The 27,138-nt window shown below is 46.3% G+C and overlaps 1 protein-coding gene across 3 annotated transcripts; it reads left to right on the top strand.

The window, feature by feature from the left end:
• The first annotated feature begins 94 nt into the window (after nt 1-94).
• EMC1 (ER membrane protein complex subunit 1) lies at nt 95-27,138 on the top strand. Of its 3 annotated transcripts, XM_030537521.1 has the most exons (24): nt 95-219; nt 4,955-5,079; nt 5,649-5,714; nt 6,240-6,333; nt 7,961-8,089; nt 9,251-9,377; nt 9,904-10,053; nt 10,366-10,533; nt 11,451-11,522; nt 13,579-13,632; nt 14,494-14,616; nt 15,813-15,909; nt 16,785-16,901; nt 17,923-17,931; nt 18,518-18,717; nt 18,934-19,083; nt 19,792-19,953; nt 20,785-20,904; nt 21,558-21,695; nt 22,798-22,971; nt 23,154-23,364; nt 24,153-24,237; nt 24,827-24,956; nt 25,567-27,138. In XM_030537521.1, the coding sequence occupies exons 1-24, from the start codon at nt 134-136 to the stop codon at nt 25,744-25,746; spliced, it is 2,967 nt and encodes a 988-aa protein (XP_030393381.1). In that variant the 5' UTR covers nt 95-133; the 3' UTR covers nt 25,747-27,138. The 3 variants fall into 3 exon arrangements, with proteins under 3 accessions (XP_030393381.1, XP_030393383.1, XP_030393382.1); XM_030537523.1 differs by lacking the exon at nt 13,579-13,632; XM_030537522.1 differs by lacking the exon at nt 17,923-17,931.

Genomic DNA, 27,138 nt, shown 5'->3' with positions numbered 1-27,138 from the left:
ATTTGTTTTTCCCCACTCAGGCGCTCAGCGGGCAGCCCCTGGGGGCGAGGCCCCGCCTCGCGGCCGTTCTGGGCAGCCGGCGCGCTGCCTGTCGGGATAGGCTCGGAGTCGGAGCAGTTGCCGGGCTCGGACCATGACGGCCGGGGCTTGGCCGTGGCTGCTGCTCCTGGCTCCCCTGGCGGCCGCGGTCTACGAGGATCAAGTGGGCAAGTTCGACTGGTGGGTGCTGGGCCACATCCGGGTATTTAATCCCCCCGTCCGCTGGGGTGGGGGCCTGGGCATCCCCCCCACTGTTCCCTGGGGCTGGGAGTCTGGGGATCTCCCCCCCCACTGTTCCCTGGGGCTGGGAGTCTGGGGATCTCCCCCCCCCCCACTGTTCCCCGGGGCTGGGAGTCTGGGGATCCCCCCCACTGTTCCCCGGGGCTGGGAGTCTGGGGATCTCCCCCCCCCACTGTTCCCCGGGGCTGGGAGTCTGGGGATCTCCCCCCCCCCCACTGTTCCCTGGGGCTGGGAGTCTGGGGATCTCCCCCCCCCACTGTTCCCTGGGGCTGGGAGTCTGGGGATCTCCCCCCCCCCACTGTTCCCTGGGGCTGGGAGTCTGGGGATCTCCCCCCCCACTGTTCCCTGGGGCTGGGAGTCTGGGGATCTCCCCCCCCCACTGTTCCCTGGGGCTGGGAGTCTGGGGATCTCCCCCCCCCCACTGTTCCCTGGGGCTGGGAGTCTGGGGATCTCCCCCCCCCCACTGTTCCCTGGGGCTGGGAGTCTGGGGATCTCCCCCCCCACTGTTCCCTGGGGCTGGGAGTCTGGGGATCTCCCCCCCCCCCACTGTTCCCTGGGGCTGGGAGTCTGGGGATCTCCCCCCCCCCACTGTTCCCTGGGGCTGGGAGTCTGGGGATCTCTCCCCCCCACTGTTCCCTGGGGCTGGGAGTCTGGGGATCTCTCCCCCCCCACTGTTCCCTGGGGCTGGGAGTCTGGGGATCTCTCCCCCCCCACTGTTCCCTGGGGCTGGGAGTCTGGGGATCTCTCCCCCCCCACTGTTCCCTGGGGCTGGGAGTCTGGGGATCTCTCCCCCCCCACTGTTCCCTGGGGCTGGGAGTCTAGGGATCTCCCCCCCGCCCCGTTCCCTGGGGCTGGGAGTCTAGGGATCTCCCCCCCGCCCCGTTCCCTGGGGCTGGGAGTCTGGGGATCTCCCCCCCGCCCCGTTCCCTGGGGCTGGGAGTCTGGGGATCTCCCCCCCCCACTGTTCCCTGGGGCTGGGAGTCTGGGGATCTCCCCCCCCCCACTGTTCCCTGGGGCTGGGAGTCTGGGGATCTCCCCCCCCCACTGTTCCCTGGGGCTGGGAGTCTGGGGATCTCCCCCCCCCCACTGTTCCCTGGGGCTGGGAGTCTGGGGATCTCCCCCCCCCACTGTTCCCTGGGGCTGGGAGTCTGGGGATCTCCCCCCCCCACTGTTCCCTGGGGCTGGGAGTCTGGGGATCTCCCCCCCCCACTGTTCCCTGGGGCTGGGAGTCTGGGGATCTCCCCCCCCCCCACACACTGTTCCCTGGGGCTGGGAGTCTGGGGATCTCCCCCCCCCACACACTGTTCCCTGGGGCTGGGAGTCTGGGGATCTCCCCCCCCACACACACACACACTGTTCCCTGGGGCTGGGAGTCTGGGGATCTCCCCCCCCACACACACACACACTGTTCCCTGGGGCTGGGAGTCTGGGGATCTCGCCACCCCACACACACACACTGTTCCCTGGGGCTGGGAGTCTGGGGATCTCCCCCCACACACTGTTCCATTGGGCTGGGCATCCCCCCCACCGTCACCTGGGCTGGGAGTCTGGGGATCTCCCCACCCCACACACTGTTTCTTTGGGCTGGGCATCATCCTCACCGTCACCTAGGGTGGAAGTCTGGGTATCTCCCCCCCCCCCACTGTTCCCTTGGGCTGGGAGTCTGGGCAGCCCCCTCACCCCCGTCACCTGGGTCTGTGCATCCCCCCCCACACTGTTCCCTTGGGCTGGGAGTCTGGGGATCTCCCCCCCACACACTTTTCCCTTGGGCTGGGCATCCACCCCACCGTCCCCTGGGGTGGGAGTCTGGGGATCTTCCCCCATACACACACTGTTGCCTTGAGCTGGGCATCACCGTCACCTAGGATGGAGGTCTGATGATTTCTTCCCCCCCAACTCCGTGCCCTCAGGTGGAGTTCCCCACCGTCCCCTGGGTTTGGGTATCCCCCCACTGTCCTCTGGGGTGGGGGGCTGGGAATCCTCCTCTCCGACCCCGAGGAGGGCAGGCTGAGCAGCTCTTTTTCCCCTACTGATGTCTCGGGCAATGGGGGCTGTGTCTGGGTGAGCTGGAGGAAAAGCAAGTCCTGAGCATTACCCTATTTTAGCCTGAGTCTGACCCAGTTGTCACACTGGGTTTGACGGGTGCAGAACTGCTGCAGCTTTTGAGCTGAGCTTTGCGAGGTGAGCAGGAGCCTGCTCTGAGCTCTGTCCCTGGCCCTGAGCTGGCTTGCCTGCGTCACTGTCATGGGCGCTGGTATCTCTGGGGGAGAATGCATCCCCCAACCTTGCCATGGCTGTGTAAGAGCCCCAGCCATGGAAACATCTGTAGGGAACAGGCCTGCGCTGGCCATCGGAAAGGTGCATTAGCTGATCGGGTATTAATCCTCCTGCCTGGGATTTAGAGCCCTTTGCTTCAGGAAGCTGCTCCCTGTCTCTCTTTTTTCTAAGGGATAGCTGAGGATGTCAATTTCTGATTCTCATTTCACTGTGGAGGAAGAAAATGACCTTTGCACAGCAGTGGTTTTCAACCAAAAGACAAAGGAATATAGGAATTGTCATATTGGCTCACATTCAAAGTCCATCTAGTTCAAAGTCTTGTCTCTGACAGTAGCCAGTTTATAGGAAGGAGTAAGAACCGTGCAGCAGGCAGACATGAACCTTGAGGCTTAACATCCCTTTCAGAATGATACAAAACTACTTAAGATAGCTAAGTCCCAAGCAGACTCTGAAGAGCTACAAAAAGATCTCTCAAAACTGGGTGACTGACCAACAAAATGGCAGATGAAATTCAATGTTGATAAATGCAAAGTAATGCACATTGGAAAACATAATCCCAGCTATACATATAAAATGATGGGGTCTAAATTAGTAGTTACCATGCAAAAAAGATCTTGGAGTCGTGAATAGTTCTCTGAAAACATCCACTCAGTGTGCAGCGACAGTCAAAAAAAGCTAACAATGTTGGGAATCAGTAAGAAAGGGGTAGATAATAAGACAGAAAATATCATATTGCCTCTGTATAAATCCATGGCATGCCCATATGTTGAATACTGCGTGCAGATGTGGTTGCCCCATCTCAAAAAAAGATATATTGGAATTGAAAAAGTTTCAGAAAAGGGCAACAAAAATGATTAGGACTATGGTATGGCTGCCATATGAGGAGAGATTAATAAGACTGGGACTTTTCAGCTTGGAATAATAGGGGGATATAATAGAAGTCTATAAAATCATGACGGGTGTGGAGAAAGTAAATAAGGAAGTGTTATTTACTCCTTCTCACAACACAAGAACTAGGGGTCACCAAGTGAAATTACTAGGCAGCAGATTTAAAACAAAAGGAAATATTTTTTCACATGACACACAGTCAACCTGTAGAACTCTTTGCCAGGGGATGTTGTGAAGGCCAAGACTATAACAGGGTTAAAAAAAGAACTAGATAAGTTAATGGAGGGTAGGTCCATCAGTGGCTATTAGCCAGGATGGGCAGGGATGGTGTCCCTAGCCTCTGTTTGCTAGAAGCTGGGAATGGGTGACAGGGTATGGATCACTTGATGATCACCTGTTCCATTTATTCCCTCTGGGGCACCTGGCATTGGCTACTGTCAGAAGACAGGATACTGGGCTAGATGGATCTTTGGTCTGACTCAGTATGGCCTTTTTTGTGTTCTTAATGTTTGTTTTTATTAATAATGACGACTCTGGATATTCTTGATATCCATATAAACACACAGTCCCATTTTGGATATTGTAAATATGGGCTCTTGCAGGTTGTCAGAGATATTTATTTATTTCCAGTCTCTTTCAGAGTGCTCATTTCACATCCATGGTGTCCTGAGACACGTTCTCCAGCAAAGTTATCCAATTCTGATGTGACCTACTGAGTAAAGCAATGGATGGGGATTCAGGAGACCTGGGTTCTAATTCTGGCTGTCACTGTCCTGCTGAGTGATTTTGAGTAAATCATGTAATCTATCAGGTGCCTCAGTTTCCCCATCTATAAAGTGGGGATAAGGATGTTTATGTCCTTCGGGCTTTGAGGTCTACTGATGCAAAGTGTTGTATAAAAGCTAGGTATTATTAATAAACTTTTATTATATGTCTCTTCTCAGTTGCATGTTTGTGGGTCAGATGGTAGAAATCAGTTGATGCTACCCAATATGCAGAGAGCTCAGGGAAGAATTTAATATGGCCCCAAAAGAGCTGTGAAGACCAGGGATTTCCTCTGTGCAAGGTGCCGACTCAGTAGAAGCAGCGCATGGCAGCTCTTTTCATTGATGATAATACATTGTTTGCTTTGGTAGTATTTAGTGAAGATGCAAGAATGAGACTGGTTATACTGCAGTGCAATAGTTCATCTTTTTCATTTCTTGTCAATAAATGTAGAATATTAGACACTTTGTTTTCTTTGTGTGAATTTCCTAGAAGCAGATTTGACATTGAGCTCCAAAATATCACAAAATTCCTTGCTCATTCAGATCCCTCTCCCCCCACCAAAAAAGAATTATAGTAGTGTTGTGGTTGCCCTCTGTCAGTCTTTAATAGTTGCAGCTAGTGCCACCATATCGTTTGTGTTCTGTCCACCTATGTTAATTTTAATCACCCTTTCCCTATTTTTCAGTAGGTTAAGTGGAAAGTGTTCTTTTTTCACACTTCCTTTGATTTTCCTGTTCCTTAGGAGGCAGCAGTATGTGGGAAAACTCAAATTTTCTTCCTTGGAAGCTTCACAGGGCTCCAAGAAGCTTATTGTGGCTACTGAGAAGAATGTGATGGCTGCTTTGAATTCCAGGAATGGAGAAATCTGTGAGTGAACTGTTGTTTTATGACTCGGGATCTGCCATTTGTGTGGGAACTAATGCACACGGGACCAAAATTAAACCCTGTCATACATTAAAAGTTACTCCTGCTTACACCAAAGCTAACTTTTGGCCCATAGTCCATTTTAAGGGTTGCGGGGTGGTTAACTAGACATGACTTTATTTTCCCTGGAGACAAGGAATTTTTAAAAATATTCTTATCAATTTTATTTAATTTTGTTCAGGCTTAGTGGCTTCATTTCCTACTTTCAAGTATAAACTTGTTAGGTGCTGGCATGACTAGTCTGTACTTGACCAATACAGTGAGACCAAAAACTGACTGGGGCATGAACACTGAATTCCTCTCCCATCCCTAGAGGTGGTCGTGCTGGATAAGAATTGAGGCACATTGGAAGGGCCGTTTTGGGGAAGCTTGCATTGCCACTATCTATACAGTACTTGGCCTGTGGTTAGACAGAGGATGTCAGTCTGTGGCACTTCCAGTTGATACCTTTCTTCAGCATGAAATACCTCAGGGGGAAAAGTCATTCCCACTTTACTCCTTGTTCCTTTCAGTGTGGCGTCATGTGGACAAGGGGACTCCTGAAGGAGCAGTAGATGCCATGCTGATTCATGGACAGGGTAAGCAAAGCATTTAGCCTTTCCTGCGTGATGAGCGTTCATTCCTATTACAGACATCCAGCCAGGTTTGGACAGAGGGCTAAATTTGCTAGAGCTAATAGTCATGGTGAGCTTGTAGTGGACACAGGTGCAGTGTTAAAGATTGTGTCGTTTACTCCTTGGCCTGTCCTCTTCTAGACACATGAGGATAATTTCCTGCTTGTGTGCTCTGTTTAATTTACCGCTTGGTGCTATCAGGATCATGGCTACACAAAGATTTTTTTTGTGACTGTGCATGACATTAGGAATTCTGGACTCCTAATACTAAGAGTACAGGTGAACTATAAAACGTGAAATCCTCTGCACATTATACAAATAAAATGACCTTCCTAACTCTGAAGCAGACCAGATGTCTTCTGGACAGTGGTTGATATGTAATGTTCTATCCATAAATGGAAGAGCAAGTGACCTGGAGGATGAGCAGGGAGTTGAATTAAAAAAAACTATATAAAAATATTTGATTTGTTATTCTCTCCTCCCGGCCAGATGCCATCACTCTATCTAATGGCGGGCACATTTTGCGTTCCTGGGAGACAAACATTGGAGGGCTGAACTGGGAGACGTCACTGGACACTGGCAGGTGGGAAATCTTCAGTGGCCTGTCTCTCTCTACCCTTTGGAGAGGGGAATTTTGCCTTCCTTGTGTGTAGTCGTGTTTTAGGGACAATGTCAATTACAGTAACTCCTTGCTTAACATTGTAGTTATGTTCCTGAAAAATTCTACTTTAAGCGAAATGATGTTAAGCGAATCCAATTTCCCCATAAGAATGAATGTAAATAGGGGGGTTAGGTTCCAGGGAAATGTTTTTCACCAGAGAAGACTATATTTTATATATACACACACATACACAGTATAAGTTTTAAACAAACCATTTAATACTGTACACAGCTATGATGATTGTGAAGCTTGCCTGAGGTGGTGAAGTCAGAGGGTGGGATATTTCCTAGGAGCAGAATGGTAAATGATGAACTAGCACTTGGCTTAGCCCTCAAGGGTTAACACATTGTTAACATAGCCTCGCACTCTACAAGGCAGCAGGAATGGAGGAATGGCAGAGAGAGACAGGCACACGCGGATTGCCCCTTTAAGTAGGCTGACCCCAGTCTAAGTACATTGCCTTTTTAAGTAGATCAGCAAGTTGAGACAGCAGCTGCTGCCAGCAAGCTCCCTCTGTCCTGAGCCCTGTCCATGTCTCTGTGGAAATGGGTAAAGTAGGGGGAGGGAGGGGGACATCCTGACATTAGCCCCTTGCACAGCAAGCAGAAGGCTCCTGGGAGCAGGTCCGATGCAGAGGGCAGGAGCAGCACATGGCAGCTGGGGGAGGGGCAGCTGAACTGCCCAGCAATTGGTAGCCTGCTGGGCGGATGCCGCACTGGGAACTTAGGGGAGTGGGGAGCTGATGCGGGGGTGCCATTCCACCCTGGTTCCAAGCCCCCCACTAGCTCTAACGCTGCTCTTTCTGCAAGCAGTGGACAAAGCAGGTGGCTGCCAAAAAACATTATAAGGGAGCATTGCGCAACTTGAAAACGAGCATGTTCTCTAATTGATCAGCAACGTAACAATGAAACAGCGTTAACCGGGGCAACTTTAAGTGAGGAGTTACTGTTGCTATGAGGGTCATAAAGTAACTCTTGTGGGAACATCATAGAGGTGCTGAATTTTGCAGTCATTTATCACACACAGGACTAATGCTATATCCTGTAACCATGCAAAATTCTCGCTTGAAGTGAATAGTGGGTTACATTTTGTATCTGGGCTGATAAATGTTCTTGACTATTTTGCAGTGCTGAAGTGTGTGTGTGTGTGGGGGGGTGTTGTACATAACCTACATTTATTGGAGGTGGAAGATTGAAATCTGTTACTTATGCATAAGCTTCCCCTGTCTGTGTGCACCATTCTGGACCCGGAGATGCCACTTTGGCTTGATGGGATGGTTGGTCTTCAGTCCCATCCTTGCCCTCTCCGCAGAGATCAGCAGTTAGAGCTCCAGTCAGTGCGAACTGTTATGGTGGTTTAGTCGCACAATATTAACTCTGTCTAGGTAAGAGTAGCTATTTTTAAGAAAAATGTGTGTGTTGCGCCAGCTACCAGGGTGGAGAAGAGCAGGGCTGTTTGTCTATAATTCTAGTGTTGCTATGACTCCACAAGCTGGGTAAAGTCTCTGTAAGTATTATCGTCTCACCCTCTGTCTCTGACCTGTGCTTAGTTTCCAGATGGCTAGTTTGGTGGGGTTCCAGGACACCGTGAAATATTTGGCTGTCTTGAAGAAGGCTGCCCTTTCTCTTCATTACCTCTCCAACGGCCACCAGAAATGGGTGGAGCATTTACCAGACAGGTATAAATCCAAACTAAGGATAGATCACTGACTCTCAAACTTGTCTTAAGGGGGAGAGGACCCTTTTGCTTTTGAAAATGTTGTGCATAGTATCTCATTCGGGGTGTTGCATCCATTTCCTGCACATATGACAATATAGACTCCTTGGGAGGGGGACCTTGCATTTCACGGTATGAAGAGAAAATATGAGTGGTAACTGGGGGGAGGCAGGGAAGAAGGTCTTCCTGTGCATAAAAACAGGAGCACATCCATTTCTATTTACTGATTTTTAGTGCAGGCAAATTACAGACCTACTGACAGCATTGTGATTTATGCACTGTATGGTACTAACGTGGACTTGTGGTAAAGTGATCACATGGTATCTTAGGGCTCGTCTACACTTCAAAGATTAAGATAGAGTGTGAATTTAAAGAGTAGTAGCTATTCCTGAGTGAGTCCTTTAGGTTTGTGGAACAAAATAGGTCAGGAGATGACATCTCGTACGGAGAAAAAGCAATCTACGAATAAACTAAGTATGTTAACCTGAACAGACCAGTTTGTGCTATTAGTAGCAGCTTCCAGTCAGAAAACAGGGGCCCACTCAGGTGTGGGAGTCCTCTTGTAATATACAAGAATGTTCTAATGTGATTGACTTCTGAAGGAAGATTAAAACTACTAAATAGTTACAACTAGGCTAAACAGTGATTGCTAAATGAGACCTGACCATGTTCCAGTGACTGAGGGCAGTGGGAGAGGGAGGATGAAACTAGGTTACCTGAAGGGAGGAGGTGGAGTTGATAGGGGAAAAACTTTCTAATGGTGAATCTGTGAAATAGCCTCCCAAGAGAAGTGGAGGAAGTCCTGTTGCCTGAGACACCTACTATCCTGCACTGGCCTGAGAAGGTTAAAGGGAAGATGGACAAAATGACCCAATAAGTCGTCTTCATCAATACTGTCTCTGGGTTTTCAATGTGTTTAACTGCAGGAGGCGATGGCTGAAGGGGAGGAGTCCCTAAAACATTTATTTGTGTTGATGGGCAAAAATTCTCCTGTTGGCTGATGCACCCGGTCTTTCCTTGGGAGACCCGTGATGACAGTGAATAGGCTGCTAGAGCGGGGGCTTTACAGGTAGCTCTGGGAACTATTAGAGAAGGTGATTCATTGCTGCTTCTCCTCTTGCAGTGAGAATACCCAGTACCAGCTGGTGTATTCGTATGGAACCGGGGTAGTACGTGCACTTGGAGTTGCTCCTCGAAGCCATTTGAACATTGTAACCTTCAGCGTAGAAGATGGCGAAATTACAAAACAGGTAGAACTGATACATTGATGCATGGTTTCAGCTCATTACCAGGCTGGCTCTAGTGTGGATCCAATTTAACAAAAGCTCCCATCTGGGTAAATTCCCTGTGATGTTTAGGGAAGTTAATTGCATTGCTGGCACATAGGTCAAAATGTCATCTTGTCTCCATGGAATGTCTCATGGTCCTGGAAGGAGACTTCACAACTGCATCTCCCAGACACAGGGCTGGCAGAACACAGTAAAATTGAGATCAACCTGGGTAATCTCAGGTTGGGTGGCAGTTTACCCAGGGTTACAAAATCCTGGCTTTATGGGTATCCCATGGAGAAGAGCCACAGTTCATTGATAAATGGGATTCTGCTTTTCACACAGGCCTTTGTTAGTGTGACTAAGTTTAGAAGTGAAATGTAACATTAAGCCTTTGATATCCCACACTGGCTGATACAGGCCCCTTGCAAATGGACACAATCAAGGCTCTTTCTAGAATTTCTTTGTGGAGTTTTCCAACTGCCTCTCTCCCTTTATTGCCCTGCAGCTAAGAGTGGCAGCCCCCTGGATGAAGAGCCTAAGTGGTGTCTGTGGTGTGGTGGGTGAGGCAGTGCTGGTGTGTGTGGACTCTGACACACAGTCACTCTATGCTTTATCCCTGGAGACTGAGCAAGAAATGAAGCAGATCCCACTGCAGGTGAGCGATCCTGAAATAGTCACACATGTAAGTGGATATCAGACTAATTTGGAGGAGGGAAGGGGAGATCACATCGCTTCCATATAATGGTTGCTTATGGGGTGATGATTTCAGCTATTTAAATCTTGTTTTTTGTCGTATCATGGGAAGTAGTCCATCCTGCATCCCAGACCTCCACACGATGTCTTCATGTTCAATCAGATATAGACTAACCCTTTATAAAAGTTGTATTGTTAGTGAGGAAAGGGATGTGTTTGATCAAATTGCGTAGTAAGTTCCCATCTTGCCATGTTTGCTGCTTGTTCTTCTCAGGCCCTTGACCTAGAATTTGCTGACAGTTTCCAGCCCAGGATTTTACCCACTCAGCCCAATCCTGCTCGTGCTTCACGGGCTCAGTTCTTCCTGCAGCTGGCTCCAAGTCACTTCACACTGCTGCAGTACAGAAAGGGACTGCTAAGCCTCGTCCGGGACTTCCAGCAGGTAAACAGAATGAACACAACTGCAGATCTCTGAATAGAAGAGATGAACTACAGCAGAAATTCAGTGAATTGACTGCTTGGCTGGCTCCATCCACCAGTAGAACCAGACCCTTCGTAAAGCATGCACTAAGCATTATGAACTAGCTGCTGAAGCTCAAGTTTATACTTTCTATAGAATTGGTTGAACCTATGTACAGCAGCAGTTAAACTATTTAATATCAGTTCAGGAGGATCCAGTTTCTGACATTTCTCACCAAGGTGTGAGTTAACTAATGCAGGGTCTGTGCTGAGTCAAGTGGTGATTTGCTGCTAGAAAGCACCTAAGTGACCAGTGGTTGTAGTACATTTAATACTGCTGGTGGTAGTTCTAGTGGACCGGAATTACATGAAATGACCATTTCAGATTCAGTGCAGTATTGTCTACAAGAGACTGGCCAATTGGGGATGGGCTCAATGACCTAATAGGTTTTTAGAAACTAGCGATGGAAAAGAGCACCTTTTCCCCATTAGGTTCTTGTCTTCCTTTCTTTGATGGTAGCTTTCCATCTCTTATGCTCCCGACTTTCATCTTTCATATATAACAATTAGTTAGTCCTCAACTCCAAAGACTCAGGCAGAGCATGCTAGTGTGAAAATCACCTCAGTGGCATGTCTGGAATTTTGCCAGGCTTCTGACTGGTCAATGATGAAATGCTAAAGGTTACTGGACCCCAGCGTGAACCGTCTCTTCAGTGGTTGTACCAGAGGTTGCTTCTCTTCCTTGTAGCGAAACTTACCAGAGTCCTTCAGTCTGTCAGAATTGCTTGTTATGCTGATAATGAACTGACCTGGTGGAATTTGGCTGACATTGTTCTAAACCAAATGAGAATTAATTCCTTTGCGCAAACATATTCTTATTTCCCCCACCCTGTTTTTCAGGCAGCTTTGGTGAACTTTGCAACAACTGGGGAGAAGACTGTGGCTTCTGTCCTGACCTGCAGGAATGAAGTGGTTAGTCAGTTGCACAATGGAAATTTCAGATTTGCTTCTAGTTCTAAAAACTTATGGGTTTTTTTAGTTGGTTAGTTTGTATTGCTTTTTTATTGTTATAAAGGTTTTGAGGGGCCACCAAAGAGCAGTGTTCTACCACTGTCAGACTGAATGTACTACCTGGACTTAAACACCTTAGGGCACAAGATTCAGTCTCCATGGAAGTCAATGGTAAAACGTCTGTTGACGTCAATGGGGCCAAGATTTCATCTGTTGTGACTATCCGTATGCAAGCATCTGTAGAGCTGCTGAGTATTGAGCAAACTCAAGATGGACCGTGGTGCAATGAATATACAGAGCGAGATGACTCTTAAGGATTGTCTACACTACACGACAAAGTACATTAGAGGTAGAGTGCTCCAACGTGCTACACTCTAACTACCCTGTGCAGTCCTTGCTGGCATGACCTAAAAGGTACCTAGGTTTGTGTTAACATAGTCACTACTACGTTAACACAAACTCAATACTTTTTAGTTTGCACCAGCAGGGTCTACATGGGCAGTTGGAACACAGCACATTAGAGAGCTCTGCAAATCACATCCCTCTAATGCGCTTTACCACCCTGCGTAGACAGGCCGTTAGCGAAATAAATACCTTAGTGTTGGGAAGAAAAGTCTGCTGATTAGCTCATACGGTGGTGGGTGACTAGACACTATCATTTTAAAAATCAAAATCCTACCTTTTGCACTGTTTTGATAACCAAATGTCCTCACCCATTTCTCACTAAGACCAAAGATTATTAAAAATGAAAGAATTAAAACAAAATCCATTTTCTTTTTGGAACCAATGCTATTTGTTCTTCATTTTTCAAATGGAGAGGAATGAAAGATCCTAGTCAGTTTCAACTCTGTTTAGTCACTTTCCCATTCACTTTCATTTTCAGGTTCTCCTGTACTTAGCGCTAGGGGATGAGATAAAGTGGGGGAAAAGCACTCCACTGACAGCCTTAGGGTAGCTGGATATTCCTGCCAAAAGCATGAATTAAACAATATTGATTATTGGCTTCAGAGCAAATACCCTGCTGTAATGAATATGGTCATTTCAGCCTCTCTGAGCTAGTGGAGCAGGCTGCTTGTCTGCAGAGACAGGTAAACAGCACTACTTCAGGTCTCATTTGGAAGGTTATCATAACAACCCAAAGGGCTAGAAACATAAAACAAGAAAACTTCCATTCTGAAGAAACTAATAGTGGCATCAGACTGCTCCATGATACAGCTTCCCTCCATGCGTGCACTATCTCTTCCCTCCCTACCCACCATCCCTTTTAGCATGCTGCAAAATCTGTGTTGCAAATGCTACAGGGGAGTTTTAAAAATCCATTGGGATAGAGAGGGGAAAAAAATCATGACATATTTTAATTGGTTAGGTTTTGTATAAGGTATTTTCACACAACCTACATTTTGGGCTATGTTTGACCTGACAGTTTCCATATACAGTAGAACTTCAGATTTACAAACACTAGAGTTACGAACTGACCGGTCAGCCACACCCCTCATTTGAAACCGGAAGTATGCATTCAGGCAGCAGCAGAAACAAACAAACAAAAAAGCAAATACAGTACAGTATTGTGTTAAATGTAAATTACTAAAACAAAGAGAAACTTTTAAAAAATTGACAAGGGAAGGAAACTGTCTGTGCCCTTGTTTCATTTAAATTAAGATGGTTAATACTATCATTTTTCTTTTTGCATAGTAAAGTTTTTCAAAGTTGTATTAAGTCAGTGTTCAGTTGCAAACTTTAGAAAGAACAACCATAACTTTTTGTCCAGAGTTACGTACAACCTCCATTCCCCAGGTGTTTGTAACTCTGAGGTTTTATTGTAACAGTGACCTAAAGTCTTGTGAGAGGAGGTATTCAGCTGACCACTTCATTTTTCAATACCACTTATCATTTGTCCAAGTTTGCAGCTGCTGAGCAGGGAGGCAGAACTTGTTCCTGTTAGACGCTTAATGTTCTTATGTTTTCCGTGCCTTTGTCATGCTCACCAGTTCTCTTTCTGTTCCCATGTTCATTGCAGAAATCTAGAACTTCTGATAAGGCAGACAGCACTTTCGGACGTTCCCATAGACAGGTATGGAAAGGAGCTTGTTGTCAGGAATTGTAGGCAGTCTTTGCAATTAACAGGCTATTCCCTTCTTTCGGGTTTGGAAGGCTGAATGGTGGAGTGGGACAGACTGTTACTCTGGAGAATCATATTTTTGCATTAGCTCCATGAAACTTTATCCAAAAGCATCTTAAAACTATTCAGTTTGTGAAACTGTATGGAACTGGATGAACATGCTACCCTCACAGCATTACAAAGAAACAGATCTTCCGTTTAGACACCCATTTCCCCACCTTAAAATGGAAAACTGCATTTTGAACTTCAAAGTTTATTTCAGAAACAGTGCTGCTGTGTAGTTAGGAGAGAGAGCTGCCTGGTATTTGAAACAGGGCGTTGGGAGCCAGGACTCCTAATTTCTATTCCCAGATCTACCATTGACTTTCTGTGTGATCTTGTGAAAGTTGTGTAGTCTCTGTGCCTCAGTTTACCCTGCAGTTTAATGTGTGCTATACCATCTACCCTGCAGGAGCGCTGACACTCAAATAATTGTTTGTAAAGTGCTTTGAAATCTTCAGAAGAAAGGCATCATAGACCTCTGCTGTGTTCTGTCCAAATGGGCTCAGAATTATAGTAGTTACTCCATGGAAGCACGTGCAGATGGGAATGTCACCTAGAATTTGTTTTCTGTCCCAAACTGGTGTGCTGTTTGTGTTCTGTTAAGCAGCTGTTGTGTTGTGCTCCAGAAATGCTTGCATTTCTGTGGTGGGTGAATTGATCCTTGTAAATAGTTTATTGTATACAGCACTTTGGAATCATTTGTGATGAAAAACGCAATGTAAGTAGATTATGTGTCTTTGTCAGCTTATCTTTTATTTTATAATGCTCTAGGAATTCTTAGCCTGCCCCAACAACAGCTACAATATTAACCTGTATTTGGTTGAGACTGGGCAAAGACTGCTGGATACCACGATTACCTTCAGCTTAGAGCAGAGCGGTGCCAGGCCCGAGCAGGTAAGTTAGGAGCCTCTCTCCTGTCATTGAAAGTGGTCAGAGATGAGTGCATGGAGTTTCTCTTTACATCAGGCTTGGCTGTATCTTGAGGCTTATCAACCTTTTTGCTGCAGCCAAGCAGACAAGCCCCGATTTAAGGTTGGGTAGGATACTAGTTTGGGAGTCAAGGAGATTTGGCGTCTACGTGCCTCTACCACAAAGTGCTGTTTGACCGTGGCCAAGTCGCTTCATCTTTCTGCATCCGTTTCCCCAGCTGTAAAAGGGGGTTAGTGAAATTTACCCACTTGTGTAAAACACAAGATCTATAGATGAAAAGTGCTTCACTTATGACAACCTTTTCTGACTGGCAGGGCTGGTCAGAGCTCTTTGGGTGACTTGAAGGGGTTGCTGGTAGTGAGAAGACCACCACATGTACCCATGATGTTTTTGATTCAGATATGGTGGCATTGTGTATCCCTGGGTTTATAGAGCTTGGCTGTAAGGGCAGGGCAAGGGTGGATTTATAATGGAGATATACCTATCTTCTAGAACTGGAAGGGACCCCGAAGGGTCATTGAGTCCAGCCCCCTGCCTTCACTAGCACGACCAAGTACTGATTTTACCCCAGATCCCTAAGTGGCCCCCTCAAGGATTGAACTCACAACCCTGGGTTTAGCAGGCCAATGCTAGCAGATGGGTGGAACCTCATATAGCAGGGGAGGGCTTGACATCATAGAATAATATTGCCAAGCACAGAATAGCTGCTGCATTTGCCAGTGTGGTCTTGGCACTGCTGATGTCTTTCTCAGTGCTTTAAAATACCTGAAGTATGAGAGTTGCTGTATGAAACCAGACTCTGGTCTGCCTCTGGGTTTGTGAAGTGTACCCCTGAAGGTAGCACGTCATCTTTTTGTTGCTTTAGAATAGTGGTACTCAGCCAATTTACCATTCTGGGCTGCATATAGCTCTCTGTGTTATGTGGGCCGCATCCACACAATATATATACTACCTATGTGGCCCTGAGGATGTCTCATGGGCCATAGTGTGTGCTGATTGGGCCACAAGTGCCTGCGTGTGGAGAACCAGTGCTTTAGGATCTTAAATGTAACAATGATCTTAAATCCTTTCCTCTTCTCACCTTTGAATTGTATCTTGCTTGTCTAGGGCAGGAGGTTATAATCCTGATCATCTCTTCTTTCCTCGTCTCCCTTTTCCAGCTCTATATCCAGGTCTTTTTGAAGAAAGATGACTCTGTGGGTTACCGAGCGCTGGTGCAAACAGAAGATCACATGCTCATGTTCCTCCAGCAGCCAGGTAAATTGGAACCAGATTGGCTGGTTACCCTGGTCTATAGTGTATCCTCTCCTGGCACCTTCAGTAGTGCACATTCGGGGGCAATTGTGTCCAGCCAAGCAGATTCTTTCCTGAGCTAAATCCCATAGAGAAGTGAGAAGACCAGGAATATCCCTCACCCCACAACTTGAATTTTCCTTCACTACCAGAGCTGAGAATCCGATCCTGCGATGTGCTTTGTTGAAACAACAGCCTGTTGGCTTTAGTGAGGCTCTGCAGGGTTTCAGGGTTCTGCCCCCGCAGAACTTATTACAGAACAGGGACCTGTAGCAGTTATTCCTTGATGCCTTTTTGAAAAGAAGGGAAATTCCTCAGACGAAATATGGTGCTAAACTTTAGGGGGGAGTTAAGAGTCCATTTCTGTTGCTTGAGTCTTTGAGGCCTTGCAAGAATGTTAGAGATTGAACTTCATGGTTTTTTGTTTTAAACTTTTGATGACTGCAACCCTTCTGCAAGCCCTTCAATGCTCAAGTCATGGGTATGTTCTTTCAACACTGTCTCTTGTTTAATAAAGTGAGGGGGGTTGTTAGTGATTAAACACCAATGTGTTCATTATTGTAGGAGACAGTAAATGTCGATATCCAAATTGCTTCAGAAATGTGGCATTTTGCAATTTTATTAAGCAGCTGTTTACTTTTGTGAAGACCAAACAGAAGATCCTTCAGTCCCAAGTGTTAGGGGTAGAGCTCTCAATCTATTTAAAGGGACTGGATTTGTAAGATCTTCCTGTCTCCCGATTGCGCTCAGGAATGAACGCAGCACAGATCAGGAAATGCACTTGCACTTGCTCTTTTTTTTGAATCAGCCTAGGTTGCCTTTTCTTTGTATCTCTCTAGGAAAAGTTCTGTGGAGCAGGGAGGAGTCTTTGGCGGAAGTGGTAAGCTTGGAGATGGTGGATCTACCTCTGACGGGTGCCCAGGCTGAGTTGGAAGGGGAATTCGGAAAGAAAGCAGGTAATAGCCAGGACCTCACTCAGGGTTCCCTCTAATTTTTCTCATCCATGTGTGGAATGAATTTTGTTATGTGCACCAATATGGAGGTGAGGTGTGACACGTCACCTTCATATCAGTGCACATAACAAAATTCATGTGGTGGAGGTGGGGCTGAGAGGTTTGGAGTGTGGGAAGGGGCTCGGGTTGGGGTGCAGGCTCTGGGGTGGGGCTGGAGCTCAGGGGCTCTGGGCTGGTAAAGGGTGTGGGCTCTGGGCTGGGATCAGGGCTGGTGAGGGGTGCTGCTCTGGGGTGGGGTCGGGGATGAGGGTTTGGGGTGTAGGATGGTGCTCCAGGGCTATGGCGGGGAGAGAGGACTCCCCCAGCAGCCCACTCCTCGCAGCAGCACCTAACCAAACAGTGCCTGAGTTGGTGTGAGGATTTGGGCCAATTAGCACCGGCCACAGCCAGGTTCGGGCCGTCCCTTCCTTGGCCATGGCAGGTCTGGGACTAGGGCCGGAGGAGGGGCACCCCTCTCCTGGTTGCAGCAGGTCCCAGCTGGGCAGGTTCCCTGAGTGCCTGCATGGTGCTAAATAGGCTGCTGCGCAGTCGCACAGCTTACAGGGAACTTAGGCCCCACTACGAATAGAGTTGAACTTCTGCAGGGGTCTAGTTTTATGTTTGTTTGCTTTTTGTTTTTCATGCTTGTATAGTTTCAGTACCCCTCTCCCGAAAGCTGTGAGCTCTCATCCCAGATTCCTTGTGCAGACAGTATGACCAAAATGAACTAAAATAAACTTGATTTCCAGGTTTTGGCGTAGTCTCTCTAACTTTTGCATCCTCCTTCTAAAACTAGACCACACATAAAAGCTCTACTAAGAGATTTTCCATATCCCTCTGGGTATAACAGACAGAGAGTGATAGGGAAATTACAGCCGGCTTGCCCACTCTTATCAAAATGCTTCTGTTCGATTATCTTGTAATGTCTTACCCTGAAGACTAAAATATAATTGCCTTTATTGTCTTTCTTGCCATCCGGATCCAGCCATTCAAGGTAACCCAAAGAATCACATGCAGTTCCTTTCCTCTCTTTTGTGACAGCCTTTGCTGGTGGATCTTTGTCCTCCCTGTTTGGTTTCTTTCTCAGAAAAGAGATAGATTAAGCATAGGACATGGCTTCTAACAGGAAGTCAATTCAGACTTCAGTTGCCAAGGTGCTTCTTCGTAAAGGTGGCTCCTCTGTTACGCGAGAAGTGAAAGCAGGAGGCGTAAGATCAAGTACACCCATTTGTTTTAGTTGGGTACTTGCTGGAGTGATAGGGAAGAGACTCTACACACGCTAAGTGTTGCAGCTTGCAGGAAAGCTTGATTTGAGCTGAGCAGAGTGCCTCCTGAAGTGGGATATGGCAGTGTGTATTTAGAGGCTTGGTAGGCGAAGGAGCTTCTATGATGATAATGAGATATAATATGATCCAGGTGTCATGAAAGGTGAGGCAGAATTTTTTTTAATATATACATGTGTGGCAGCACGTGACTTTTATAGGCTGAGGCAGTGGTCTGTTTTGCTGTGCTGTGTGTATGTTTCCCCTGCGTTGTACCACTGCTTGTTGTGCTAACCGTTGTCACTGACTTGTTTGCAGACGGCTTGCTGGGGATGTTTCTGAAGCGCCTCTCCTCCCAGCTGATCCTGCTGCAGGCCTGGACTGCACATCTCTGGAAGATGTTCTATGATGCCAGGAAGCCACGAAGCCAGATTAAGAATGAGATCAATATCGACAACTTGGCAAGAGATGAGTTCAACCTACAGAAAATGATGGTGATGGTCACTGCTGCAGGAAAGGTGAGGAGGGCAGGGACTAGAAGCCATTCCTGGAAATGGAGCATACCGTCCTGGCAATGGTGAGGGGGGATTCAGTGCTGAGGCTGTGGTGAGAAAGGTATCAGGAGACCAGAGTATCTTGTAGTGGAGGAGGGAACCCAAAGCGGAATGCAACATGTAGATGTGAAAGACACGCTGTTACATATGTTGGCTTTTCTTTTCGTCTCTCTGCTTCAGCTCTTTGGTATTGAAAGCAGCTCTGGCACCATCCTATGGAAGCAATACCTACAGAACGTGAGGCCTGGTTCCTCCTTTAAACTGATGGTCCAGAGAACAACGGCCCATTTCCCGCACCCTCCACAGTGTACGCTGCTTGTTAAGGACAAGGTGAGTCCCTTACACACACACACCTCAGATTGGTTTTACCTCCCTGTAGTGAAAAATCCACCATGTTAAAAATTTTCAGATTTGCTTTTTAAATGCTTTAAACGACAACAACAAAAAAAATCATTCACCTAATTGCTTTGTCCACTACATGAAGTAGAAAGTCAGGGCCTGTGTATGCTAGTTAAATAGGAAAGGCTTTCCCTCTGCTGTTCACGCAACAGTATATACTCCACAGAAAATAAAAACACTCTTACTTATTTTGGTGACATTCTGGACAGGCCATGGTAAGATCTCATTACAATTTTATACATCTTATGTCAACGCTATGGGATCAGCAGAGATGAGGTGATTTGAGTGCACAGCGTAATCATCTGTAGGGTCAGGAGAACAGTGAAGGGAGAAAGGAGGTGTAGACAGTTAAATCCAAATACACCTCTACCCCGATATAACGCTGTCCTTGGGAGCCAAAAAATCTTACCATGTTATAGGTGAAACCGCATTATATCAAACTTGGTTTGATCTGCCGGAGTGCACAGCCGCCCCCTCCCCCTGCGCTGCTTTACCGCGTTATATCCGAATTAGTGTTATATCAGGTCACGTTATGTCAGGGTAGAGGTGTATAAACCAAGCCAGCAGGTAACTTCATATGTTAGAAGATCCTTCTCTGAGTTTTCCCTAACTAGTTTCCCATCCTGTTGTCTGTTTCAGGAGACCAAAATGAGCTCGCTCTATGTCTTTAACCCCATCTTTGGGAAGTGGAGTCAGGTGGCTCCCCCTGTTCTGAAGCGTCCAGTTCTTCAGTCTTTGCTTCTGCCCATCATGGATCAAGATTATGCCAAAGTGCTACTTCTGATTGATGATGAATACAAGGTAATTTTGTTCCTAGGGCAAAACAATCTCCATCTGCAGGATAAATATCTCCCTGTCAAGGCAAGAAATAAGAACGTTGTCAAGTCATAGTCCACAAAGGGAACGAGACTGACTTCAAGGGACTTCATCAAGATAAAACACACATTTAAAGCCACTTCCTCCTCTTTGTCACTAATAACCCCATTAGATTAACACAGGAACTTTAAAATCTAACTTGCTCTTTGTTGTTCTTGCGCTTTGTTTACCTCTTCCGTTTCATTTCGCTTGTACCATGAAACCAAAGTCGTCGTCTGCAGGTAAGAGCTGCATCCCAAACCGGACTATTTTCATTGCAATTGAAAGAGAAAGTCACGAGAACCTATTTAGTCATGTTTGTATTTGAAACCCCCCCCCCATGGTTTTTAAAACAAACGCTAAATTTTCAGTCGGCACTAAATTGATTCTACCCCTCTTTTTGGCCTCCCGGTGCAGAGGTAAAATATAGCAAGTGGCTGGCTTACAGACCAGGAAGCTATGTTTCAAGCACAGGTCACAGTCCCCTCCCCAGCGCAGATTCCCTATAGACCTCTTTATGTGGATGGTAAATGGCTTACATTTTTGCCTGGCAAGAATATATTGAACAGGGAAGGGTAGTGTTAGCTTCCCTATTACCCAGGGTGCCTCTGCTCTTGTTTTGCCAAATTCATCCTTAATTCAAGCCATTTAAATCAGTGGAATTTACATCTATAGTAAATTGGGCCCAGTAAGGTTAACTGGACTAGTGTACTTATATATGTGAGATTAAAAATTGATAACTAATGTCTTTGTTTAAACTCTTCTTTATCTTCCCAGGTTACAGCTTTCCCAGCAACTAAAAACATCCTCCGCCAGTTAGAGGAAATCGCCCACTCCATCTTTTTTTATATAGTGGATGCTGAACAGGGCAGACTCTCTGGTTTCCGGCTGCTAAAGGTACAGAAGATGCTCTGTGCTATGTAAGAAGTGACGTGTTCATCCCACAGAGTGTATGTATGGTGGATCTTTGCTGTCATGGTATGGGATTTTGGTTTGATGTATAAGAAGTACAGCTGGGTATAGACTTCTGCTAGTTCTCAAAAGCTTCCTAAAATCTTTGTAAACTCATAGTTATAAGTAGTCTTTAGTGAAGAATCCAGACATGTCTCCATCCTCCAGTTTGGTGAGAATCCATAAGAGGGAGCAGTTCTCCCGTATTTCCCTGTTCAGATGCACTTTGGAGCTGAGACAAGATGAGAGCATAGTAGTTCAAGTAACCCTTCCCATCTAGCTCCCCAAGACTCTATTGCTTATTCTGAGAACTAGTTCGGCTGCCCTAGACAATGGTCAGAAGTGTTGACACCTGTTCTGCTGATCCTCTGAATCAGCGGTTCTCAACTGGGGGGCTGTGAGGGCCCTCACCGCTGAAACACTGAGCTCTGGGCCCCCTCCATGGAGCTGAAGCCAAGAGCAGCCTGGCGCTGAAGCCCTGGTGCTCCCACCCAGTGCACCACTCTGTTCTAGGGGGAATCTCTCTTATGTCCTGTAAATGGAGATTGTCTCTTTCAGAGGGTCAGGAAACCTTATTTTGCGTCTTGATTCCGCTGTAGGATCTGACAACAGAGGAGAGCTGGCAGATGACCATCCCAACTGAAGTGCAGAGAATAGTGATTGTGAAGGGGAAAAGATCAAATGAGCATGTACACTCCCAAGGCCGTGTGATGGGTGATCGCAGCGTCCTCTATAAGGTACTGCAGACCTTGTTAGCTGAGCTTTGGTGGCTGTGAGCTATATCCGAAGGTTTCCATGGAACTTGGCATGGAAGCATCAGGGAGCTGATACCCACCTCCGGGGCTTGTAGACACTAAGCGTGTTTTAAAAGCAACACTTAAACTGGTTGGAAAATGTTTTTGCCAGCTGTGCTGTCGTTTTGAGCTTTATAGAGCAGCCCATATATTAGCAACAATGGTAGCAAGTCTAACTTGCTATTTATTGTCTTCCTGATCCTTTTTTTAGACCAATGCTGAGGTCAAGAGAAAGGGGGAGAAGGGGTGGGAAAAAATAATGAGTCTTCATGTCCATCCTGGGATGCATCCACACTTGTCCAGGCCTTTTACCAGAAGGAACTAATCCTGGATTTGCTATGGTCCTGTTCTCCCTCTCATGCTTGCCAGTGGTGGTCCTCCTCCATCAAACAGTTCTAGCCAGGCAGTGGTGTTGTGAGCTTCCAGCTGAAAGATTGGTTTGGAAGTGGACTGGAGATTAATGACCCTAGGTAAGCAGAGACCAAGTGATTTACAGAACCATTGAGCGTGGTTTTCAGGAGGATGTCGCTGGCTGCTGCATTCTTCCAAAGAACTGCATCCCAGCAAGAAGAGGTGGAGCATCCCAAGTTGGAGGAGCTGACTGTCCGGGTGGGCGATATTGCAAGTGAAGTATTGCATATCAATGCACCTGCCTTTGGGGAAGATTTTAAAACAAGTGTCTGACAAAACTTTTGTTCTTTTCTCTTCTAATTGGGGAGCACAGCTTTGTAAGTCAAAGTCCATTTCTAGCACTGCTGGTCCTGAGTCCTGACCCAAGATAGGACAATTGGTGCCAAGTTTCTGCATACACATCAGTGTTTCTAAACGTTACTGGAAGACAGGAGAAGCTGAATTTTGGCAGAGGAAATTTTCCTCTATAAATGTTTTCAGACAGCTGTTAAAAACCATGGGGATATCATGACAGCTGCGACTGATTATAAATCTGTCCTGATGGTTTGTGCTGTTAACAGACCTCAGATTGCCTCTGGCACAATGGTTATAAAGTAGGGGCTTCCCCACATTTCTTTCCTTGTCCTTGTTATAGTCTTTGAACCCTAACCTGCTGGCAGTGGTAACGGAGAGCACGGATACGCACCATGAACGCACCTTCATTGGAATCTATCTGATTGATGGAGTCACAGGCCGGATCATCCACTCTTCTGTGCAGAAGAAAGCAAAGGGACCCGTCCACATTGTCCATTCAGAGAACTGGGTGGTGGTAAGGAAAAGTTATTGCTTGTAATCCTTCAGATTTGAGATCTGGAGGCAACTGCCTACGCTGCCCAGGGAACGCTCCCCGACTCCACGCTAGTGACTGTCCAGCTACCCTCCGTGTGAATTGACTCGTGCTGGAGCATTCTGCTCTGCCCTCCTGAACAGTGTCTTCCCCTCTTGTCTCAGTACCAGTACTGGAATACTAAGGCACGCCGGAATGAGTTCACTGTGCTGGAGCTGTACGAAGGGACGGAGCAGTATAATGCCACAGCCTTCAGTTCCCTTGACCGCCCACTGTTGCCGCAGGTCCTCCAGCAGTCTTATATCTTCCCATCTGCCATCAGTGCCATGGAGGCCACCATCACTGAACGTGGCATCACCAGCCGTCACTTGCTCAGTAAGAACTGGGTTAGGGCAGGGTGGAGGGATTGGATTACATGTGTGTCAAATTTTGTATTAAAGAAAAGGTCACTACAGTATCTAGGGCAATCATCAGCCATGACGGTCCCTGGGGCTGTGTTAGAGAAAAGTATATTGTTAAAGTTAGCCTGTGATTTGAAGAAATAGTGCAGCTACAGCCCTTCCCTGGACGTAAATCGTGGTGCATGCTGCTGTCTTCTGTGTGCATTCAGACATTGCTGCTGTCTGCATGGGCTGTGCCTTCGCCTATCACTCGTGAGCTGCCTTTAGAGCAGGGGTAGGCAACCTATGGCATGGGTGCCGAAGGCGGCACGCAAGCTGATTTTCAATGGCACTCACTGCTTGGGTCCTGGCCACTGGTCCGGGGAGCTCTGCATTTAAATTTAATTTTAAATGAAGTTTCTTAAACATTTTAAAAACCTTATTTACTTTACATACAACAATAGTTTAGTTCTATATTATAGATTTATAGAAAGAGACCTTCTAAAAACATTAAAATGTATTACTGGCATGCGGAACCTTAAATTAGAGTGAATAAATGAAGACTCGGCACACCACTTCTGAAAGGTTGCTGACTCCTGGTTCAGAGCAACAACAGTATTCAGCCTAGCCCTCTGCTTGCTTCCACACTCCCTCTATCGTCACTGACTAGTGGACTCGGCACGCTCTCTCTGGCATGCCTCAGGAGGACTACTGGATTAGCCATCAGAGTGCGGTCAGAAATGGTCACTTCTAAGAGATGATTTTTTTTTTTTTAATGTGCAGTTGGGCTTCCCTCTGGGGCAATTCTCTCCCTTCCAAAGGCTCTGCTGGATCCTCGACGCCCAGAGATCCCTACAGAACAAAGCAGGTAAGCAAAATGCTGCGGCAGTAATCCTTGTTCCCAGGCACCTGCCAAAAGGGGGAAGGCTGAGTGTTTTAATACTTTTAGTCTGGAGTAGATTAATTTATCAGTTCTGTCAGGCCAGATTCCAAGTAATTCTTACTCTAAATTTAGAGAGGCTGTTGTCTTTGGCCATTGGACTGCTTTACTGCCAGTCCAGGTGTGAATACATTAGTCGGTAACATGGTAGTCCAGAGGGCTGTCAAAAAGCACTTGTTAGGATCATACTAGTGACTAGTATTCTACATAATTATCTATGGTTTTTAGAGTGATACTTTAACTGATTTATTCCTATGGCCTTGAACCTGGTTGGTTGGTCTCTCAGACTTTAGAAGGAGGTGGACACTACCCTAATTACAGCATGTTCTGGGCTACCAGTTTGTCTCCCTCTTCCTAATAGCCTTTACCAGGCACCATGTGTGAATGACTAAATTATCTGTATAAAGATTCTAATGTTGTATCACCAGACTTGAGTTCCAGATAACAGGCTGCTTAGGGATTTACCCACTGTGCTGCGTTTGGTTGGGTTTTAATCTCTCTCTCAAATGTCTTTTAGGGAAGAAAATTTGATTCCATATTCCCCAGATGTCCAGATCCATGCTGAGAGGTTCATCAACTACAATCAAACCATATCCCGAATGAGAGGGATTTACACTGCCCCTTCTGGCTTAGAGTCCACGTGCCTGGTGAGTCTAGATTAGGGTTTCTTTTTGTAAAGTATGATGCAGGATACAACAGTATGCCATCACACCTCCTTTCAGGGAAAGTATGTAACTTCAAGCCTTGTTATAAGTCATTGCTTAATGGTTTCCTGAACTGTTTTGCTTGATCAGAACTATAGGAAAGGGGCCTCTTATTAGAGCTAAGATTTTGTCATGGATGTTTTTAGTAAGAGTCAGGGACAGGTCACAGGCAATAAAGATTAATTCGTGGAAGCTTGTGACCTGTCTCTAACTTTTACTAAAAATATCCCTGATAAAATGGGAAGGGTTTGGGCAGCTGCGGGGTGGCTGAGAGCTTTGGGGGCTCCCACCACCTATGGGGGCTCAGAGCTCTAGGGCCCACCTGCCCCTCATGGCACCTGTGGAGCTGCGGGGGACCTCCGCTTCCCCACTGCGGCACCTGGGGATTTGTGGGGGGCACACTACCACTCCGTGCTGCTGTGGGAAGCGGCAGGACCCTGCAGCTCCCAGCTGGTGGGGCTGAAGTCACGGAAAGTGTAGCCTTATCTTTTGTTAATGTATTTGGATTTCTGCTTGAAGCTGCTGTAACAACTGGTGGTCTCATTTCTTTTAGGTTGTTGCGTATGGCCTGGACATCTTCCAAACCAGAGTCTATCCATCCAAGCAGTTTGATGTTCTGAAAGATGACTATGACTATGTGCTGATAAGTAGTGTTCTTTTTGGACTGGTTTTTGCCACTATGATTACAAAGAGACTTGCTCAGGTGAAGCTGCTGAACCGTGCATGGCGATAAGCACATGGGTGAAGGGAACACTGAGGGCACTGGTGAGGCTGGAGAACAGGCTGGCTGGGATTCTGAGTAGCTGATCATCTGCTGGTGTGCACACCACAACTGGGTTTAATTATATGTTCTAAATTGTACCGTTGTGATGGAGGCAAGTATTTATATCACATTTCTGCTGGAAACATTGAAGGGAGGAGCTGCCAGTGGAAGAAAAATATGCTTCACCTGGGAAGAATTCTATCCAATGGCAGGGAATTAACGAGACTACAAAGGAACAGCCATCTGTCCAGGACTTCACTGAATCAGTGTGAAAAAATCTTCTACAGTTTTTTTTTTTTTCCCCTTTCAAAGCGCTAAGATCACATCACTTTCCATGAAAAACCTTCCCCAACTTTAGCTAAGATTGATATCAAAATACTAATGATGTATTTCTCCCCCACTTCTGGGGTGCACTTTGAGACCAGTTGATGGCTTACTTCTTCCCTACCCCAACCATTACTGAACTCTTGGAGGAGAACCCTAGATTCACCACAGCTCTGATTGGAAAGCTAGGTTTTGTAAATGCGAGCTACTGTACAAGGGGGGCATGGGAAGAGGGGATGTTCGTAAGTTAGCCAAGAGAATATTAACACAATAATGCATGCAAATTCAGGACTGATTGATCAAACCTTTTAAGTAAATTATAGCAATGGGGAAGGAGTTCAGGGAAAGATGATGCTTACTAAGGTCTCCATGTCCTTTATTTATTGTGACTGCACTGTATGTTCCTTTTCTGCTTTTTAATCTTTCAAATGGTTGCACAACACAGACCTCATCGATTGGATATTTCTGGGAAAGTTTTTCTCTGGTAAAAAAGTAAATATTCCAGAGGACTTAGCAAACTTGAGAGATGCTGTGAAGTTGCATCTAAAAACATCCCACCTTTTATTGTATTTTGCCAAACAGCTAAGCGATAACTTAAATCACAATATTTTTAAACTTAGTTTCAGGAGTAAAGAAGCCTGCAATTTGTTTTCCCTCCATGTATCAAGGATGCTCATGCTTGGTATGTGGTAATATTCAGTATCTAATTTTAAATTGGAATACGTTTTTACAATTATTTGTAACTCGGGACATTAAGTGCTAACATTGGTTCTGAACCTCTTTTGTACTGAAATGGTTGCAGTTTGGCACATGAAGCAAAGGGCTTTGTTGTCTTGGAGGAAGCCTTATTGATTTATGTTTGGCTGAGATGTGATCGGATAACCAGATGCTATAACAAACTAGATCTTGTTTTTAACTGTGAAACTGGTCCACAGTTGTTACGTGTGGAAGAGTGCAGGCAGAAAGGATGAGGAATATGAGGTCATTTCTGCGGAGAGCAGGTTGTCTAAATAAAAGTAAATTGATCAGTATCTATAA

The sequence above is a fragment of the Gopherus evgoodei genome, chromosome 18 (assembly GCF_007399415.2).
Source record: "Gopherus evgoodei ecotype Sinaloan lineage chromosome 18, rGopEvg1_v1.p, whole genome shotgun sequence".
Taxonomy (NCBI): domain Eukaryota; kingdom Metazoa; phylum Chordata; order Testudines; family Testudinidae; genus Gopherus; species Gopherus evgoodei.
The sequence above is the reverse complement of the archived record's forward strand: the minus strand, read 5'-3'. Positions and strand labels throughout refer to the sequence as shown.